Source organism: Sciurus carolinensis, chromosome 2 (genome assembly GCF_902686445.1).
Source record: "Sciurus carolinensis chromosome 2, mSciCar1.2, whole genome shotgun sequence".
NCBI classification, from domain to species: domain Eukaryota; kingdom Metazoa; phylum Chordata; class Mammalia; order Rodentia; family Sciuridae; genus Sciurus; species Sciurus carolinensis.
The window spans coordinates 185,571,524-185,592,019 of NC_062214.1; the positions used below are offsets into that span (position 1 = coordinate 185,571,524).

The 20,496-nt window shown below is 43.8% G+C and overlaps 1 protein-coding gene across 3 annotated transcripts in view; it reads right to left on the reverse strand.

Annotated features, from left to right (window-relative positions):
- Ptpn21 (protein tyrosine phosphatase non-receptor type 21) overlaps window positions 1-20,496 on the reverse strand; it is a 70,476-nt gene that overhangs the window by 9,341 nt on the left and 40,639 nt on the right. For all 3 annotated transcript variants that reach the window (XM_047538831.1, XM_047538834.1, XM_047538832.1), the window contains exons 9-13: window positions 20,101-20,188; window positions 19,404-19,483; window positions 9,802-9,862; window positions 8,898-8,982; window positions 3,464-4,893 (exon numbers count right to left, since the gene is read on the reverse strand). In XM_047538831.1, coding sequence (XP_047394787.1) covers window positions 3,464-4,893; window positions 8,898-8,982; window positions 9,802-9,862; window positions 19,404-19,483; window positions 20,101-20,188 — 1,744 coding nt within the window. The remainder of the gene's footprint in view (window positions 1-3,463; window positions 4,894-8,897; window positions 8,983-9,801; window positions 9,863-19,403; window positions 19,484-20,100; window positions 20,189-20,496) is intronic.

The window sequence follows — 20,496 nt, forward strand, 5'->3', positions numbered from 1 at the left end:
TCTTAAAATTGAAATTGACTTTACTCCAGCTCCATCAGCCTAAAAAAGGCCACGAAACCCCCAGGGTCATAATAATAGAGCAAGAACAAAGAGAAAGGACATTTTGATGAGGATAAAAAAAGTGCTGAAAGACTGCTACTATAATTGGAGAATATGATTGGTACTTAACTAGGAAAGTTAACTGGAATATTTATTTATTTACTTATTTTGGGATAACAGAGATGGAACCCAGGGGCACTCAGCCACTGAGCCACATCTCCAGTTATTTTTATTTTATTTTGAGACAGGGTCTTGCTTACTTACTTAGAGCCTTGCTAAATTGTTGAGGCTGACCTTGAGCTTGGGATCCTCCTGCCTTAGCCTCCTGAGTCACTGGCATTACAGGCATGCACCACTATGCCTGGTGACTGAAATAATTTTTAATTTTATAATTCATATTTGATCATGAGCTTCCCATATAATGCCATCTGGACTAGGAACGGGGAGAGTCCTGGGTTAAAGTCCAGACTCTAACTGACTAACATCCTTTCAGGTAAGTCACTTTTCCCCTCTAAGCTTCATCTAGACAGAAAGATAGAGACAGAGGGACACAGACACACTAAAAGTCCTGCTTTAGCTAAAGTTTCATGATTCTAATGTGTGCAGAAAACAATGGTGTGCTGATAATGTTTAACAACTGGCTCCTGAGGGAAAAAGTTCTGATCTGCACTTGCCACTTTCCATGGTATAAATACTCTCATCATGGCCCAAACTGCCAATGTGACATCAGCTGGCTCACAAGATTCCTGAAAACTTCAGTCAGCTCCTGTTCAGGAGGCTAAGGCAGGAGGATCCCAAGCCAGTATAAGCTGGTTCCAGCACTTCTCTGCTGGATAAAGTTAATTGGCTATAAGGTTAGTTCAAAACCCAGTATTTGAAGAAAGTCAAAACTAGCCTTGAACATCCTTTAATTAGCCCTCAGAGGACAAGTACATAATTTGCACAGTGATTTCTTACATGAGAATCACTGCACAAGACTAAAGGGAGCATCAAAGAGAAAATCTTGATGTAGATGTATAAGCACCCAAACCAGTCTGCCTTTGAGATAATAATCAAGTCCCTGGAGGTGGAGCTAGACACATACAGAATTCTAAAATGGTCCTTTTTGTCTGCAATTTATTTTACTGCTTTTAATACTAAACCTCTTTAACCTTAATTCACATGTCTACTTGTTTGCTGTAACAATTACACAAGATAACGGCAACCCCATGTTACTATGAAGGGGTCAGAGGGTTTAGCAAGAGGTTGGCCTCTTCTGCTTTTGGGAAGTTAGTACGTTAAATGTACGAGGCAACCTCACAGTAATAAGTTATTATTGACTGAGCACTTTCAATGTGCCATTTTATTTCCCCAGCAACTCTTTGGGGTCATGTCATTTACAAATAAGAAAACTGAGACCAGCTTGCCCAAGGTCGAACAGCTGCCTCTTATATACAGGAATCAGTGTCAAAACAATTTTTAAAAACCTCTAAAATTAGTTATGATGAATCATTTAATTCAGAAATGCAATTCTGCATGCCTAACCTCATGTGGGCCATTATGCTTCAAAGCCAAGAGGCAGAGCAGAATGACTGTCCCTGAGTTACAGGACATGGAAACTGAGGTTGGAGGGTCCAGCCCACTAAACAGAAAACTAACAAATGGCAAAGCCTAGACTCAGACCCAAGGCATTTAACTCAATTATAGCTGCTATTCACGTTCTTTGAGGAAGTAAAATCCTTTCTGCAATGGGGGGAGGGGTACCTAAAAGCATAATCCAGTTACATAATTTTATCAATATTGCAGGTCTTAAAAGTTAATTAGAGCAAATTTGTATTTTAAGAGAATCAAATTAATCAAAGTCCTCAGATTTAGCTGAACCTGCCAGGCCCCATTTAAAACATACAAGGATAATGTAGGCTTGACCACTGGGCTGTACTCAAAATAAATACTTTGGGAAAATACTTGGACGGCTTTTACTGTAATGGAAGAGTCCATCCAGTTAGCTCAGGGACACAGGTGGAGTTACGGTGGAAAACCCTTGTGCCTGCCCTGACCCTGCTGAGAGGCACTAGACTTTACGTTTCAGAAAAAAGGAATTGTACCTTCAGGAAAAAATTAAACTTCAAACCCAAAACTAATTAAAAGAAAACATTTAAGCCCATGGCAGTTTTTAAGTAGTTTTTGTCTATACATAATGATTTTATAATAAGCACATGAGTTTTCTCCTGCCCACTGAGATGTTTGCAGCATTTTGAGGATCTCATACACGAGACTAGGACCATACTTGAGATGGACCCTCAGGTCTGAGTGTATAGTCTAGCCCAGAAGAGGAAGGAGAGTCCTTGCTGCCAGGACCCTGGAGGCAAATGACTTCAGCATCTCTTTGGTTTGGCTGCGGTAAAGGGGATGGGGATAGCAAGGGGGGCCATGAGGAGCTGGATGCCAGAGCAATACAAGATGACTCGAAGTGGACAGACTCCATGACAGGGTCACAAATGCTTAGTCAAAGGTTGAGAACTAAAAAAGTTTCAGTGGATAGATGAATAAGAAGGCTTCAACAAGCAAGTATTACTCACTAAAATATGATATGCAGTATACCTCCATGCAGAACAGTGTAGAAGAGAGGCCAAAGATATAAAGGGTTTAAAGTTCTGGGTTAGTCACTCACCGGTTGTGTGACCTTGGAAAAGCTACTTTTTGTCTATTTCTTTATCTATAAAATGGGCATAACAATAGGCTTGCTGTAAACTGCAGGCAGCAAAGTAGATGCAGTGCTCAGCACATTCTCTGAGAACAGCTGAAAAAGTTAATAGGTTTCTTCAGCTTAATCATTTTTATTTATTACACTGAACAGTAAGCTACATTTCTACAAGGGACTTTTACTAAACTCTCAGTTCACTTAACGTTTCTTTTAATGAGACTTTGGGGATTTTTGTCTTTAAAATGTCATATTCCCCATTCGTGGCCAAGACATCCAAACTGTACTCACAGACTCTGACCTTTGATTTGTATAAACAAGAACACAGCCTCGGAGGCTTCTCCCAGGTATCACTTGGGCAAACCGAACGAAGACAGCCCTGGGGCGCCGCAGCACCTCACGGTATTTTTAATGGGTAGTGAGCAAAGCAAAGTGTGCTAAGGTCACATCTTCACCTCCCTTTCCTTCAGGCCGCATTACTAAACATTTCCTTCACACCTCCATTCCAAAGAGCCTTCTCGCTGCATCCAATTTACTATTTCTAGCATAACCACTGAAACTCTAATCGATCTCCACTAATTCCACAGATAAACTCAACTGTGCTTTAAACAAGACAGGAATAAAGTAACATGGGAGGCGAAGATGTTAAAAGACGAAAAACAGCCGAGAGACGTGAGCAGCAGCAGCGAGCCACCACAGGTGGCGGCGGGTGCAGGGCGGCTCCCCCCTGTGGCCGGCGCTTACCCCCAGGGGCGGAAGCCCTTGCACCGCGTTCTTCTTCCCAGAGAGCAGATCTGACACCGGCCTCTTCTTCAGGGAGTCCCTCCTGGCGCGGTACCGCCCGGACGTGGTCAGGTCGGACTCGGACATGGAGGGCGTCAGCAGCCCGTCCCGTCGGGGCCGCCGGGCTTCCGCGGTCGCGTGGACGGGGCCGCCTTCCCTCACCCTCTGCTCTGCCTCTGCCCCGTGGGGCTTGGGCTCGAAGATGTGCAGGGGTCCGGGCAGCGGGGCGCCAGGCGCGCAGGGGCAGCCGGGCGGCGGCTCGTGGGCAAAGGCCGCGGGCTGCACGGGCTCGCGCCGCGCCGGGAGCGCCCGCGCACCGTCCTCCTCGGGCTCCTCCTCCTCCTCGCTGCTGTGTATCAGCATGGTGGCGTCCGAGAGAGACTTCTTGTGGCCACACCTCACGCCTTCCTGCTCGTCGGGCTCCTCGGGCTTGGTCCGCTCGGCGAGGACGCCGGCCTGGGCCTGCGGGCGCGGCGCCACGTCGGCCGCTGAGGCCGACAGGGTCCGCTCCTTGAGCCGCAGGCCTTCGAGGCCGTGCGTGAGCCCCGCGATCTCGATGCTGTTCCTCTTCTGCAGCTGCGCGTGCCGGGCGGCCGTCAGGGGCTCGCTGACCTCCTGGAGGGAATGGGCCACGGGCAAGCTGTCCTCCTGGAACGTCTGCACCGAGTGGTGGACGCGCCTGGTGATGAGGTCCGGGTTGCTACTGCTTATGTAGAGGTGGCGCGACAGGTCAGGGGTGCTGTTGGCGGGCCTCGGGTACGGGTAGGGCGGGGGCGGGCGGTACACCTGGGTTTTCATGATGTTGGGAGCCGGGTACTCCTGCGCCTGGAGCTGCACGTTGGTCAGCTCCGGCACACTGACAGCGCCCACCACCGGCCGCCTCTCGGCAGGGTAGGGGTAGGGAGACTGGCTGTGGAAACTGTAGTTCAAGTTGAACGGGTAGTGGGCCGACTGCGGAGAGGCGAAGTGCGCGTGCTCCCGAATTTCGGGCTGGCTGTAGACCAGGGCATCTGGCCTGCTGTATGCATAGGAATTGCCAATGTTGAGGTTTCTCAGCGAGTGGCTCTGCCTGTCGGCATGCACCAGGCCTCTGTTGAGCTGCTTCATCACAGTCTCGTAGTCTGGGGTGGGGCGGTAAGACGGGGGTATCAGGGCACTGTGCCGATGAGTGGGGATGTAGTCGGGTCTCATGACGTCGCTTCCAGTAATACTTGGATTGGAGGACATAGGGGAGGGCTGCAAGTATGCCTGAGGGTTATTTAAGGAGTTGGTGCTATGTGCGCTGTAGACACTACCATTACGGATTCGACCATTGAGGTCCATTTGAGCTCTATCCAAACTTGTCTGGGAGTGACAATAGTATCCATTCTGGTTGGGCACAAAGAGGTTATCTGGAAAAAAAAAAAAAAGTTTAAAATGTACTTTAAGTTTTTTTTTTTTCTTTTTTATTAAACTGGACTGATTACTCCAGCCAAATATTGAGAGTCCCTAAATTCAGATTTTCAATGCAGTTGATAAAATAATATGAGGCAGCCAGGCATGGTGGCCTCACCTGTAAGCTCAGCTACTTATAAGACTGAGGCAGGAGGATTGCAAATTTGAGGTCAACCTGAGGAATTTATCCTGTCTCAAAAAATAAAAAGGGATTGGGGATGCGCTTTAGTGATGGGGGCCCCTTGGTTCAATTCTCAGACTAGCAAAATAAACAAACATAAATAAATAAAATGACCTGGGGTTTCTCTTGCCCTATCTGAGCGTCCGGGGAGCTGTGGGCTTCCTCATCTTATAAGATAGTGGTGGCTCTACCTGCTAAAGGTTGAAGATCTGACACCCAATAAAGATTAGCCTTTAAGTCCAATGTTACAAGTATAACAAATCAATGTTTCTTCTGAATGTTAAAAACATGTACTTCACCCATCAGGTAGAGTGCTTGCCTAGCATGCACAAGGGCTGGGGCTGGAATCCCACAGCACTGCGGGCAGGAAAAAAACAAAAAAACAAAAATCCTGTACTTCACTAGAGACACAGAACACTTTCTGGAACTCCACAGACCTCGTGGGGGACACTGCTCAAGGCACTGAACAACAACTCTGCTGTCTCCTCAGGCAGGGATGTGGCCTTGCTAATGCTGATCTAGTTCAAGCACCAACTGTCTGTAAATATTTCCTTAACTGGAATTTTAAATTGCCTGCATAAGTTCTTCCAGAATGAAGATAAAACTTCCACCATAAAAGGACAACAGTGCAGCAGAATGTCCTTTCTCCAGTCAAACAGTGTCACCAGCAGCTGCACAGCCCACTAGGGTCCAGAAGCCAAGAAGAACCATGCTAAGATAGCTAGCTGCAGCTGCCCCATGTTGGTCCCCATTCAGTAAGATGTAGATCCAGGGCTCACAGAATCAGGAGACTCATCTCACAATGCTACATGTGTATCTGTCCCAAGTTAAAAGAGGCCATGTTTTTTCCAGCCAATCTGTAGCTCACCTGAATCATTTTACTAACTGCATTTCAGTTTCCTTTGAAAAGTATTCTTTGTGTGCTTCAACAGCTCCATGATGGTTTAAGTGACATCTGATTATTCAAGTGATACACCAGTCTAGTGGGTGCATTTTAATCTGGTGGCACACCCAACTCCAAAGAAAATATACACTAATGCACACTTTATTCTTCCTGCTGTCACAATGAAAACTTCCTCACTGCTATGCTTTCCCTACCCAGCCACTAAGTGTCTGGGTTCCTACTTTCTCAGTCTCCAGCTTGTCTGGACCAGTATGATAAAGCCCAGCAGGAATCTCTGCCTCTAAGCTCCTCTCAAATCATCAAATCATTTGTGAGCCTAAGAGACTATGCACTCAGAGAAGAATCGGGGAAAGGATGACTGGAATTCAGGCCAGTCAAAGGTGAAGGTACGCATATTAATCACTGTAATTAAAGGAAGAAGAGATAAAGGTGACAGGAGTCTGGAGGGAACAATCACTTCCAGCTTGAGTTAGTTGATGGAGACATGGGAGGGAGGTTAAAAAACAACTCTGCAGAAGATACTGCAATCAAAGGGCCTTGTGAGGTAGGTGGGAGGGGCCGCATGTCCAGCATCCATCCAGAGCCAGGTCTCTATCTCTGAGAACACACAGGATTATGCCTCCTCACCACTTGATGCCAGGCACAGTCACATGACTAGTAACAGTCAAGGGAAAGTGAGCGGAGAGTTAAGAGCCAGCTTCTTAGCCTCTTCCCCATAAATGACCGACCACATTCCAGATGGAAGAGGCTCCCTCAACCCAATCCCCTAACCAGGCTGATGTGAGCAGAGTCCTGCAAGAGCACAATAGGCAGGTAATATGAATAAGAAGTAAAGCCCCTGGGAGTCTAGCCTGGCTGGATGGCAGGCTGTGGACAGGAGGGTATGCTGGAACAGACATTCTGGGTGACAAAGAAGCATAATTGAAGCTGGGGACCACCCCTAGAGGGGCATGCCAGAGAACAGCAAACTAACAGTGGGAAGCCAGATTGGAAAGCAGGCCAAGGGAATACTGTGGAGAGTCTGGAACACTAGGCAAAGGGATATTCTTGCATATCAGGGAGATGAGCTGGCAGCTGTGAGTTAGTTGAACCAGAGAGAGTGGAAATTGAAGATACCAGTTCAAATGATACGACACTAGTTACCTAATGAGAAGTAAGAAAAGAAAAAAGCCTGGATCGGATCAGGAAGAAGAAGGCAAGGAGAAGGGGACAGGAAGACACGTGAAGCTCAGGCAATAGGATTTGTAACTGACTAGATGTCAAATGCCAAAAAAAAAAGAAAGAAAAATTTCCTGCAGCTCAGAATCCATAACCAGAATGACTTCATCACAAAAATGAAGTAAGGAACATAGAAAAGAAACTGGCTTATGGAGTAAAATGATGATCCAAATCTAATGTTTTAATTTCCAGCAGGTCACAAGCCGATACCATTCATGGAGGGCTCAACATAAGCCAGGCTCCTCACATGCAGTGACCCCCTCAGCCGCCACAGCAACCTGTCAGAATGTAGGAAGCGTGGGGCTGCAGGGGAGGGATGGTGGGGTGGAAAAGGAGGATCTGACAGGCGTCGCTGCCGGGTTTGAAATGTGGATGACGCTGTAGACATTCCCAGAGGAAGGGAACAACAATCCGTACTGACAGAAAGGAGGTGGGCACACCCAGCTTGTGGTGCTTGACTGACAGTGTGGAGGACCTGTGGAGGATGGGGACCTCTGAGAGGCAGCTTCAACAGAGCTGCAAAGGCCAAAGTAGGGGTACCCAACACGCAGATGCAGCATTCGGCAATCACTCCTAGGACAGGGTAAAGAAGGAAAGAAAAAATAACCTAAAACCATCATCTGAAGAGAAAGGAAAGCAAAAAAAAAAAAAAAATCAGGGTATTCACAGATCACGGTAGTAGGGGAGACTGACAGCCAGAAGAGCCTGGTGGGAGGGGCTGTCCACAGAACAGTGAAGAAACAACCACCCAGGCGGACCCCAGCATCCACACCCAAGCATCGCTCCCCAGCCGCCTGCCTCACTGCGCGGCAATGCTCATCTCACACGAGACCTGGCACAAAGAGTGCAGTTGCAATCTGCCTTTTGTCCCTCCTGGCAACTGGACCACTCTACTTGTCAAACACCCTTTCTCCTTCTGTGCCATGGCATTCACTATCACCCCAAACCAGAGCAGCAGTCGGTCAAGGGCCCGCCTCCCTAACTGTTGAAATCCAGCAAGCTCTTCTCAATGCCCCCAAAACAATGAGCCTGTCTTCCATCAAGTGGCACAATGACTGCACGCTCTCTCTCAGCACACTGACGGAGTTTTCTTTGTATTAAAGTTGTAAGTGCATTTGTCTCATTCCCTACAAATACATCATAAGAGAGACTCATCTGCACCAACTCCCTTGGCTTTTAGTACAGCCTTATGCACTGAGAATGGAATAAATGTTAAATAAGCACTCAAGATTCGGTGCTGGGGCACTGTTGTAAATATAGCTCCCTATATTTCCCACATGAAAACTGCAGTAATGAAGTGTTTCAAACTTTATGGTGGGAAGGTCTGAGGCAGGGAGGAAACAAAGTAAGCCTGGGACGACATCTACCAGAAAGTCAGAGAGCAATGGGGGAATGTTAAAGGAAATTGGAACCAGCTTAAAGAAAATCCCATTGGTCAAATTTGGGGCCATCTGAGCATCAAAATTAGATATTGCATATTTTCAACATATACTCAACAACTTGAATGTAATGGTTTGCACTATGAATCCATGCTATAACAACATCAGTTTTGGGTATAACTTCAGCCAAAAATTATCCAGGTTTTAAGATCTCCAAGTTTTCATAGATATTTTCATGGTAATAACTATATGAAGCTTTGTAGAACTTGTGTACTTTACCTTGGGAAGAAGCATATGGCTCTGTATAATGTCCATTATAATGCAGCTGGGGCGGGGGAGGCATCACATAGGGCTGGGGTTTAGGCTAAGAAATGGAAAGTTGGACACAAGGTTAAAAGACATTGCCTATGTAATAGAGGAAATATAATTCTCTGCTGGATTCTTCCCCCCCATTAAAAAAAACTCCTAAAGGGGTTAAATATATTACATATGAAAATAAACACGAAGACATAGTAGATCTTACTATACCTATTATTTCCATGTTCCCTACACGACAATGTCAAACCTTTTGCATTGATACCAAGGACATTAGACAACACAAGAAAATTTGCATCCAAAAAGTTAAAGATGGGCCAGATGTGTTTGTGCATGCCTGTAATCTCACTGAGCAACTTAGGAGGCTGAGGCAGGAGGATCACAAGTTGAAGGCCAGCCTCAGCAATTTAGTGAGAGATCCTCAGCAACTTGTCTCAAAATAAAAAGGATTAGAATATAACCCAGTGAGGTAAAGCACCCATTTCAATCCCCAGAACCAAAAAAACAAAAAAGGTAAAAGATGGAAGAGATGACTTTCTGGCATAAACAGATGAATATAAGATGCTTATTATATAGTACATTCAATCTTATTAGACAAAATCATCAAGTCATTTAAATATTTCCAACTTACAATTATTCTTGGCTAATAGTTAAAATTTGTAATATCTGTTTGGACCTAATATTTAAATGTTTAATATAATAAACATTACATTGAATCTATAAAACAATCATCATTTGAATAAAAATGATCCAATATGATCATACTTTTATGGGTAAAACTCAAAATTAACACTACCAAAAGCATATTTCATTAAGGAAAATGACACCACTAAGAGCTTCGAAGAAACAATCATATTTTCCTCCTTACCAGAGACAACCTTGAAGATGACCTCCTCCTGATTGGGTTCACTGTGATAGTCTGAGTTTGCCTATAAAAGAAGATGACTTTGAGAAAGGAGCAAACACTTCCTAAATTCTACCAAAATAAAGTGAGACACAGAGAGGTGAAATAAAAAATATTCTAAGGCAAAAAGACAAACTAGACCAATCATAGAGAAGAGAAGAAATCTTCGCTCTCATTTTGGGGGCTCTGTCCTTTCCTGCTGCCAAAAGCCCACTGAGCACGTTTTGGGTGGTCGCCACCTGGGCCACCTTCACTAGCAAACGCATCCCAGGGAAGCAGGATTCAGCACAGGAGTCTCTCCTCGGGCTGGCTTTGTACTACTCCTGGTGGGGGTGACCATCAACTGTCAGCTCAGAAGCCTGAAGCAATGGAGAATACCTTAATTCTGTTCACCACATACTCCGAACATAAAGGAAAAAATAAGTTTGTAATTCTAGTGACTTAAGAATAATAAATTAGGGAAAGCAAAGGGAAAAAAGTCAAATATTTGGTTCAGTGGGCCTGTGCTAAACCCATTTAGCTTTATTTGTAAGAATATTTCTTGCTTTCTTTTTTCTTTTTTGTATTTGAGATTGAACCCAGAGGCACTCTACCACTAAGCAATAGCCCCAGCCCTTTCTATTTCTTTTTTTGAGACAGGGTCTTTTTCTAAGTTGCTGAGGTTGACCTCAAACTTGGAATCCTCCTAACTCAGCCTCCAAATGGTTGGGATTACAGGAATGCACCATTGCACCCAGTGAATTGGTTTTAAATAGATATTTTTAAAGTAACTGAGAGTATCAAGGAATTAAGGAATTCTGACTGACATTTATCTGATAATTTGAGATTTTAAACTATTCACACAAGTCCCATTTTGAATAAAGAATCGGGTAAAAAAGGAACAAGAAAGAGAAAAGCTAATTTATAACTACTGTTTTTAAACAGAGGTAGGGTTTTTTGTTTTTGTGTTTAGTTTTATTGCAAATAAGATCTAGGAACCTAAATACACTGGATTCTTGGCTTTGTCAATAACTTAAGCAATTGTGCCAAGGAACTTTTTAAAAAATCTTTACTGTTACTGGCTCACGGGCTTATGTGAAATATAATTAATAACTACAAAAATATTTTGTGACCTTAAGTTAATGCTCTAAGGACTAATTACTAGAAAAGCCATCATAACAAAGTAAAAATTCAACTTATTTCAATCAGAGAATTTATCATAATGTTAACCCTCTTGTCTTCTAAATTAACATTATTCTTAGCACTCTAATAACTAGTCACCATTCAAACCCTGCATATTAAGCTTATTTTTACAAAACTTTTGAGACAAAAAGAAAACTAGTGGATATTAGGCATTTAACATCAGATGACTACAACAGCTTTTACTCGATTTCCTTTTTGAATCACTGGAAAGTATCCAGGTTGTTGATGGGAAACAGATGTCTTTTTCCAAAGGCACTCCATGTTAGTAAGGCAAGTCTGCATGGTACCTCTGGGCTATTTCTAGAATACTCTTTAACTGCATTTATAAGACACTGCATTTTGTCACTTGGATAATCTACTTTGCCTCTTGTTATCCTTATGACCAGCAATCGGTTTAGCCAGACTGGGTCCTGTGAACTTCGTATTCAGTCTATCCCAGACTCAATGTCTAGATGGACTGGACTTTTAAAACACTATAAATTCTAAAACGGGGAGAAAGGGTTGCTGATAGGATTCACTACTAACAAACTCCAACAATAGGACCACAGTTGTCCAGCCTGGGGCAAAAAAAAAAAACAACTTGTGTTAAACATTAAAAAAAAAAAAAAAAAAAAAAAAAAAAATCCAAGGATACAGCGCTTAGGAGCTTAGGAGCGACTCCGCCCATGCTATCTATTTTGGCATCTTGCTGGCAGCACCCAGGGTGGAGGCGAACCCTGCCCACCGCCACTGCAGAAGCCAGTTCTGCTGAACACAAAACAGTCTAGTACGGATTTTTACCTGCCAAGTGGTTTGAGCCAGGCAGCCTCACCATCGGTTCTAATAGTTTAGCCTCCTCTTCCTCCTTGGCACTGTTCTTCCAAGTGCAGTTCACTTTCAGAACAGCCATCCTCAACTTAGCACATGAAACAAAATGATGTAACTATCGTCGAACTTTCCAAACTTTGGGGGTGGTTTCTATGCTCACGGGTGCTGCTAAAAACAAGGCAGCTAAAAAGAACTCTTAGAAGAAGTCACTGGACTGTGCACACAGGAGAAGACAAGAGAAAAAGGCTGCCAGGCCAGGTGTGGTAGTGCACACTTGCAATCCCAGTGACTTGAGAGACCACGGCAGAAGGGTCACAAGTTTGAGGCTAGCTGGGGCAATGTAGTGAGACCCTCTCTCAAAATAAGAACTAAAAGGGCTGGAGCTGGAGCTTAGTGGTAGAGCATCTCTCTGGTTTGATCCCTAGCACAGGGAGTATGGGGTGGGGTGAGAGGGGTGGATAAGGACAAGGCTGCCCATCAAAGTAAAATAAATGATATTGCTAATCGAAACTGCTAAGGAATGTACATGACTATCTCATGGCATCTGAACACCAATGCCATAGGGAGCCCCAGTTATTACCCTGGTTTTATAGATGAGAAACTGATACTTAGATTAAGTAGGCCACTCCTGGTCACATGGCATATAAGTGGCAGAACCAGCACCTGAACAGGCTGGTCTGTTGGATTTTCAGCACGGCCTCTGACAATTGTTTGTCTTAACCCCTCCCCAACTCCAACTAATTTGTAGGTCCCATGGAGGAAGAGGACATACCACGGTACCACTGGAGCCCAGCACACTGCCTGGTCACGAGGAAGCCCTCAAGTGTGTGCTGACCAAATGAATGACACAGCGAATGGGGACTGAAGCCGATGTTCATCACTGAGCACCGAGTAGAGCTCACGTTTCTAAGCGTGGTCTGACTCCACTTTGTGAGCTGGCTTTCACTCATTCATTAATAGCTAGTGAAGGGGAGAGATTTTGATGTCTAAAAAAAGTGTCTGATGGTAGAAATATCTAAAGAATGTCTAACCTCAATGACTTTCTTCCTGAACTTTCCCTACTAAGGGTAAGGAAGAACAAAAGCTCTTCTCCCTCCCCACTCCAGGGCAGGTTAGAGCTATGTGTCCACACTGCTTCAAGAGCACTGGTTTGGCCAGCCGGGCAGTAGTGCACTCCTGTAATCCCAGTGGCTCTGGAGGTTGAGGCAGGAGGATTCTAAGTTTGAAGCCAGTCTCAGCAACTTAGCAAGGCCCTCAGCAACTCAGTGAGACCCTGTCTCAAAATAAAAAATAAAAAGGGATGTGGCTCAGTGGTTAAGCACCCCTGGTTCAATCCCTGGTACAAAAAAGAAAAAAGAAAAAAAGAAAAGAGCACCGGTCTGGCTCTGATGCCTGCCCCCACCTGCCACATCTCCAGGTACAGCTTCCTGGCTGCACGTAGGGAAGGGGGCAAGGCTGGCATTTCAAGTAACTTAAGTACTGATGGCAGGATGGGCCAGCCTCACTCTAACCCCATGACACCTGTGCTGTTCTCATGACGTCATCTACACAGGACCTGCTCAGAAAGGGAAGTTGCCTCTTATTCTACCAGAAGTCCCTGTCCCCACGCTTTGTTGGGAAGGGATAAGAGAAATCCCACCATCTGCTGCCCCTCACCAACCACTACCATCCCATGTGTCCATGGGAACCACTGGTCCTCACCACATCTCTGGGGCCCAGAGGACTAGCAGGGGAACGGGGTGCTCCGTCTTCTTCCAGGCGTCCTAGTCTCTTCAGGTCTGCAGTCGGCCTTAAAGAAGACAGGGCAGCCCCTCTTCCCCTCCAGGCAGGGCCTATCCCAACCTGTCTCCTGATTGTAAAAGTCTCTAGAACAGAGGTGGACACTGGCTATTATGTTCACCATTAGCCCTAAACTACAGGGAACATTCACCAACTCTCTCAGCAGCATGCTGCTAACAGCATACTGGAAACCAAGTTTCTCTAGAGAAAATCTCTTAGCCCTCTGTTGCTTGGCTTTTGCAGGTTGGAAAATACAGCCCACTAAGAAAGAAGAGGAAAAGTCCCTATATTAAGAATCCTCCTATTTCCCAGTCTTTTTCTCATATAGATTAGGGAAGCTGATTACAGGATGACCACTTCTGGGGTTTGGGGTGGAAAAGAGGGGGTTTTTTGACCTAATCGATTAACATGATCTCATTTAATTCCTGATCCAAACCTAAAGGAATGCTAAGTCAAGCCCATTATTCCCATTTTATAAATAAAAAACAAAGGGAGACACTTATCTAACATTTTAAGGCTTGAGTGATATAAAAAGATGATTTTGTTATCTAAAGTACCTTGTTTGGGGCCAGGGGTGGAGAAGACTGCTGGATCACACCACTGAATAAATACTCAACTGGGTCAAGGTTAGATGAGTCACCTAAGGCCCCAACACATTATATCATCACTCAGGGCTCAGGTGAAGGAAGGCCCTCGTGAAGTTGTCCTTTCTACACATGTAGACTCCATCTCTGAGTCACCAGTCCAAGCCTGAACTGTGTCCAGAATCCAGTGTCCAGGTCTAGCTAGCTGCAGTGCTATTAACTGTCCATTACATCTGAGTCCCAACTAGACCATGAGAACAAGTCTACCAATACTTCAGAATCATTATAATATTAAATGTGACTAAACAGTCCTTGTTGAGAGCATTTCAGTTTTATTGCCCAGGAAAACATTAAAAGCTAATATTAAAAGCTTCATTTATTTTCCATGGGAAATAAATATGCACAATGAAAAATATCCACTTCCCACAGAATGAATCATAAATACTTGCATAGGAATAGTTCATAGAAATGGGCTTTCATAACGTACTGGCTATAAAGAGATTAAAAACAAAACCTGGTCAGGTGAAGCAACACACATCTATAATTCCAGCAATTTGGGAGGCTGAGGCAGGAGGATCATAATTTTGAGGCCAGCCTAGGGAACTTAGTGACACCCTGTCTCAAAATAAAAAATAAAAAAGGCTGGGCGTGTAGCTCAGTGATAGAGTACCAATGGGTTCTCAGCCAAAAAAAAAAAAAATTATAATAGCCCTTTATCCGTAATTATTTCATTTTAAAAAATAATCATGCCTTGTAAGCACAAGGCCCTGGGTTCGATCCTCAGCACCCAAAAAAATAATAATAATAATAATCAGAGGGCTGGGGATTTAGCTCAGTTTGTAGAGTGTTTGCCTTGCATGCACAAGGCCCTGGGTTCAATCCCCAACACCCACAAATAATAATAATAATCATTAGTTGTTCCTTATACAGATACAATATATGCATATATTCAACTAATGACAACATTAATGTTTTATTCACATTTGTCAATGAACAGCAATATTCCAAAAAATTAGATTTCTAAGACTACACCATTTACCACAATCATTTACAGCTTTTTCCCTCTGAATTACTAGGTGATGGTTTGCCAAAAAAAATTTTTGTTGTTGTTGTAGACGGACACAATGCATTTATTTTGTTATTTTTTTTAAATGTGGTGCTGAGGATTGAACCACTGAGCCACAACCTCAGCTCCCCAAAACTACTTTTTAAAAAAGGTATTAATTGCTACTTTTTTAAAAAGGTATTAATTGTTAAAGCAGGAAAATCACAAGTTCAAGTTCAGCCTTGGCAACTTAATGTGTTATTGTCTCAAAATAAAAAATAAAAAGGGCTGGGAATGTAGCTCAGGGATATAGCACTCCTGGGTTCAATCCCCAGTCCCAACAAAGAAAAAAAAAGGAAAAAGGTGTTCACCACCAACTACCATGGATTTCTATCAGAATGAGTGATTCTCCACTATTTTCCAAATGCAAGGATTCTGGACTAGTGTACTCCTGCATCTAACCACTGGGGGGACATTTTCATACAGAAATGCACCCCGGTCTCCAAAGCTGGCAGCCAGTAGAGAAGGTTGCCCAGACCCACAGAGAAATCAAGTTTCCTCCTCCCTGTCAGTACTTACTAAAACCCCATCCCCGAACCAGTGGTAGGGTCTCGAATAAAAACATGGAGGCAGAGGACATGAAGAAGAGGACTGGGGCCCAAGTTCTGATCCCTGGATGGTTCTCCATCCCAGTGGATGCCCTGCCTCTTCTCTTTGAACTGTCACTCACAACCAGTGCTTTCATACCCTCAAATCCCTTCCACAGTCTGGAAGAATCCCTTCCCTCCTGGAAGAATAGGACAAAATATCCTTTTAAGATTCATCCACTGGGAATGGGAAAGACAGCAGAATGAATGGAACATAACTTTCCTATGTTCATATATGAATACATACCAGTATAACTCCACAGCATGCACAACCACAAAAATGGGAAGCTATACTCCATGTAGGTAAAATATATCAAAACACAGTCTACTGTCATGTATAAAACTAAAAAGAACAAATTAAAAAATTAAAAAGATTCGCCCACTGGTCCCAATTTACAGTAGGTAGTAAGAGAATCAGACAACGGGTAAAAGGGTTCTTCTCCCCTGTGACTCCCATTACTGTCCCACTCAGGCTTCCACAGTTCACTAAGCCCTCACCTACCAGGCAGCAACTTGCCAGACACAGGACATAAGGATGGATAAGGAGACCCTGTTCTCATGGAGCTGCATCAGGCAAAGAAGACAAAAATCAAATCTACAAGGAAACAGCAGACATGAAATCTGCCAGCAGAGGCTGAGCGCACAGGATCTGGTCTTGCTGCTCCTGCATACTAGGTTAACAGAGACATTTCCTTTTAAGTCTCTCCAGACCTTCTCAATAAAGAGGCAGCAATGATAATGTGCCAGACGGGGTGACTATAAGGATTAAAGAAGATACAAGTCCTCCTCACCATGCTTAACCCAGAAGGAGCATTTACTGAATTAGGTATGTATTATTAGAATCATTGTTCCAAAAGAAAGAAAAACATGGAACTTAGAACTAAGAAAACTAAACACTTGGTGGAGCCCAGGATGCTACATTTAAAACTGGATCTTAGAGAATGACTATGAATCTGCCAGCCACGGGAGGAAGGGCATTCCTGAAAAGGACACGATTAGGAACCGTGGGTTCTGGGAGCCAGAATCCAGGCTGGGCCAAATATACGACAGAGATGGCAGACCACAGGAGTCAGCACTTAATCCTGTGGCCAGGGAGAAGGGGAGAAGAGGAACATGCTCAGGTTTGGCCCTGACCTCTAACTCTGAGAGCAGTGCTACATCTTTTGCTCATCCATCCAGAAGACTGAATGAATGGAGACAAGTGACATAAGGCCAGGAGGCCAGATGGGGTCCAGGGGAGAGAGGACAGCTTAAAGAATAGTTGTAGGGACAGGTGCAGTGCTATAAGCCTGTAATTCCAACGACTCAGAGGCTGAAGCAGGAGGGTTGCAAGTTCAAGGCCAGCCTCAGCAATTTAGCGAGGCCCTAAGCAACTTAGCAAGACCCTGTCTCAAAATTTACACACACACACACACACACAAAAAAAAAAAAAAATTAAAAAGGGCTGGGGATGTGGCTCAGTGGTTAAGCACCCCTGAGTTAAATCCCAAGTATTCCCCACCCACCAAAAAAAGAAAAGTTGTAGGGATTGAGTGAAAGCTTTCAAGTCTCAATTTAGTTATCAGGTGGATTGGAAGACTTTTCTAACTTCCTAATTGGGGAGTTCTGAGTGAGGGACCTTTCTCCTAAGGGATCCTACAGCATCACAGTCATCCCCCAAAAGGGCTCTTAACATTTATTTCTGTAGATTTGCTCAACAAATTCATCAAGGCCTACAGTAAACTGGACACTTGCATGGCATTGGGAATAGAGCAGTTAAGACAGGAAGACTGTCTGTCCCCATACATCAGTGTGGACTTTACCTGCAGTGGGGGATGCAGAGAATAAACAAGCAAACAAATAAATATACAAAGTCAGATGTGTTCAATGTAATGGAAAATAATGAACAGGATGAGGATAAAACAGGGTAAAGGGAGGAGGGGCGACAGAGGGTAATCAGAGACAGCCTCTGATCACATCTGGATGGACCACAATGAGGGGAATAAGACAGGAGAAGGGGAAACAAGCATTCCAGGCAGGAAGGAGCAAGTACACCCTCCCCAGGGGAGAAACATGCCCACAGCCCCGCAAGGATACTAGTGTGGATAGAATAGGGTGAGCAAGGAGAAGGGTTAGGAAATAAGGTCAGAGCCAGGCAAGGACCACATGGCATGCAGCATGGCACACTGCTGGAAGTTAGATGGAGTGCCAGTGGAGGGGTCTAAGAAGGGTGGGGGTCTGACTCATGTTAAATTCAGATCATTCTGGCTGACTTATGGAAAATAAGCTACTGACAGTGGAGGTACAGAAACAGGGTGTCAGAAGCTACTGCAGGGTCCCAGAGGAGAAGCAATGGTGGCTGATACAAAGTTGTTAGCAGAGGAGGTGGTAAAAACGGTCACATTTCAGATCTGTTTTGAAGGTAGAACAGCTGGGCTTATTGATGAATTGGATGTGGTATGAAAAGAAACAGGAATCCAGTATGACTTCTAAGTTTGGAGCCTGAGGTGTCTTCTTCATGCTGCCACTCGTCAACAAAGGAAACAGTAGGGAAGAAATGGGTCTGGGGCAGGAAGAGGACAAGAGATTAAGAGGCCTGGTTTTACACAGAGAAAACTGACAAGCCTTGTGGGTACCCAGAGGGACACGTCAGGTAGGCAGTAGGACGTGGAGGGAAAACACGGGGAAAGGCAGGGCTCAAGGTAAAATCTGATGTGCTGCTAGCAGGTAACCCTGAGACCAGGTGATAAGCCCTAGAAGGGGAGAGATGGAGGAGAGTCTCAGCACTAACCCAGCAAAAGGTGGCTGAAAAGAAATAGCCTAGTGAGGAAACCCAGGAGCGGCGGCGTCCTGGCAACCTGAAAGGAAGAACAATCAGAGGCTCAGGGCTGCAGGACAGCTGTGGGACAGAACTCCTGAAATGACCACTGGGTGCAGGTCATGTGACCATGACAAGCAATGTCACTGGAGTGCTGGCCCAGGGAGACAGGATGGAAGGAAGGGGAGAACAAATACACACAACTCTAAAAGAAAAGCAGGGCCACCTGCTGAGTCGGAGGGGAGTGTAGAATGAAGGACACAGGTTCCACGTGAGAAGAGAATGTCACGGCATGTTTGCACACTCACGGAACACCCAGCAGACCAGGAAACCATGTGGGCTACTCAAAACATACACCAGGAAGAAGGGGCATAACTCTTCAAATGGCTTGAAAAGCTGAATAATCTTTACTCAGAATGCTGACCAGGGCATTGATTAGAAATAAAAAAGAACATTATTCCATTTTTTAGCTTCTGAGACTAGAATGGTTCTAATAACTAATAGAAAGAAATCTCCGAGGAATACCTGTACCAATAGAAGTTGGTCCCAAATCAAAATGACATATAGATGTCATTTTAATATACAACATAAGTAAAGGAATTTAAAAGTGTCAGAAAAAGCTGTGATTTGATAAAATTTGCCTTTTTAAATGACACCACAAAGTCAAGATTAAAATTTCTGAATTTTATTATTTTCTACAATTTCCATGAGCAAGAGATACTCACAAGTTACACTGGTTTAATCTGTAAAATTTGTGTCGTGCGACACACAGTCTCCATACATATTTTGCTGTTTCCATGTCTTCCTGGCAAACAAAATATACATAAAGTAATATGAAAGCACACACAATTTGATACTTTTAATGCAGAGTTTGTTGAGGACAAGACATATTTGGGTGACACTATTTTAAAGTCACTTTCCACACACTCTGGTTTTTTTCATTTTCTAACACTATGCCTATCATATGAATGCTAAAGTAGGATTTAAATGATGAAGACAAAAAAAATCTGACCTAAACAGTTTCAAAATGACTTGGAGATTTAAAACAAAAATATCAACTTTCATTCTTGACAAATATATTCAAAAATAGCTGTTAAATTACAGATCTACAGAGCTACTCATTGTCAGTGGATTCAGCTGTCAGTCCTTACTTTCTCCCTTGCTTAGTCTCTTAAGTTAAACGTCATGATCAGATGGTACTTATTCAAAAACTCATTCACTCAAAAATATTTACCGAGCAACTACTCTTTGCCAAGTGCCATTTTGTAAAATGTTATATTATAAAACTTCATAATGGCTTATAAAATGAAATAGTGTAATTTTAATGCTACCCTCCCCTCCAAACACACAAAAGTCCACAGAAATGCTAACTTATTAACTTTTAGGAAAAGTGTTCCATGCAGATCCCTAAAGTTTACTCACAGTTTGAAACTGGATGGTCTCCTCTTTATTTGCCAGCTCTAATGCAAAAAAGGACTTGTTGTGGGACATGTTAGCAATATCCTGCCACCTGCAGAACAACAGAGAAGAGCAATGTGAGTATGTGTATACTGGGAGACAGACCACATGACTTTTTCTTAAGCTTGATGCATAACTTAGTATTTGTTAATCAATTTTAAAAGAAAATAATTATTTTCATCAGCTAGCATAAATTTTCTAATTGAAGTGAGAGCAGCTATAAAGTAAATGCCTATACATTAAACACCTCATTTGCTAGATTAGCTTGATGATCAAAGATCCCTATCTTAGTGGCTGCCAATGCCTCAACCATTCACTCAACAGACGTTTTAAAGGGTCCCATGCCAAGGGTGCCAGGAC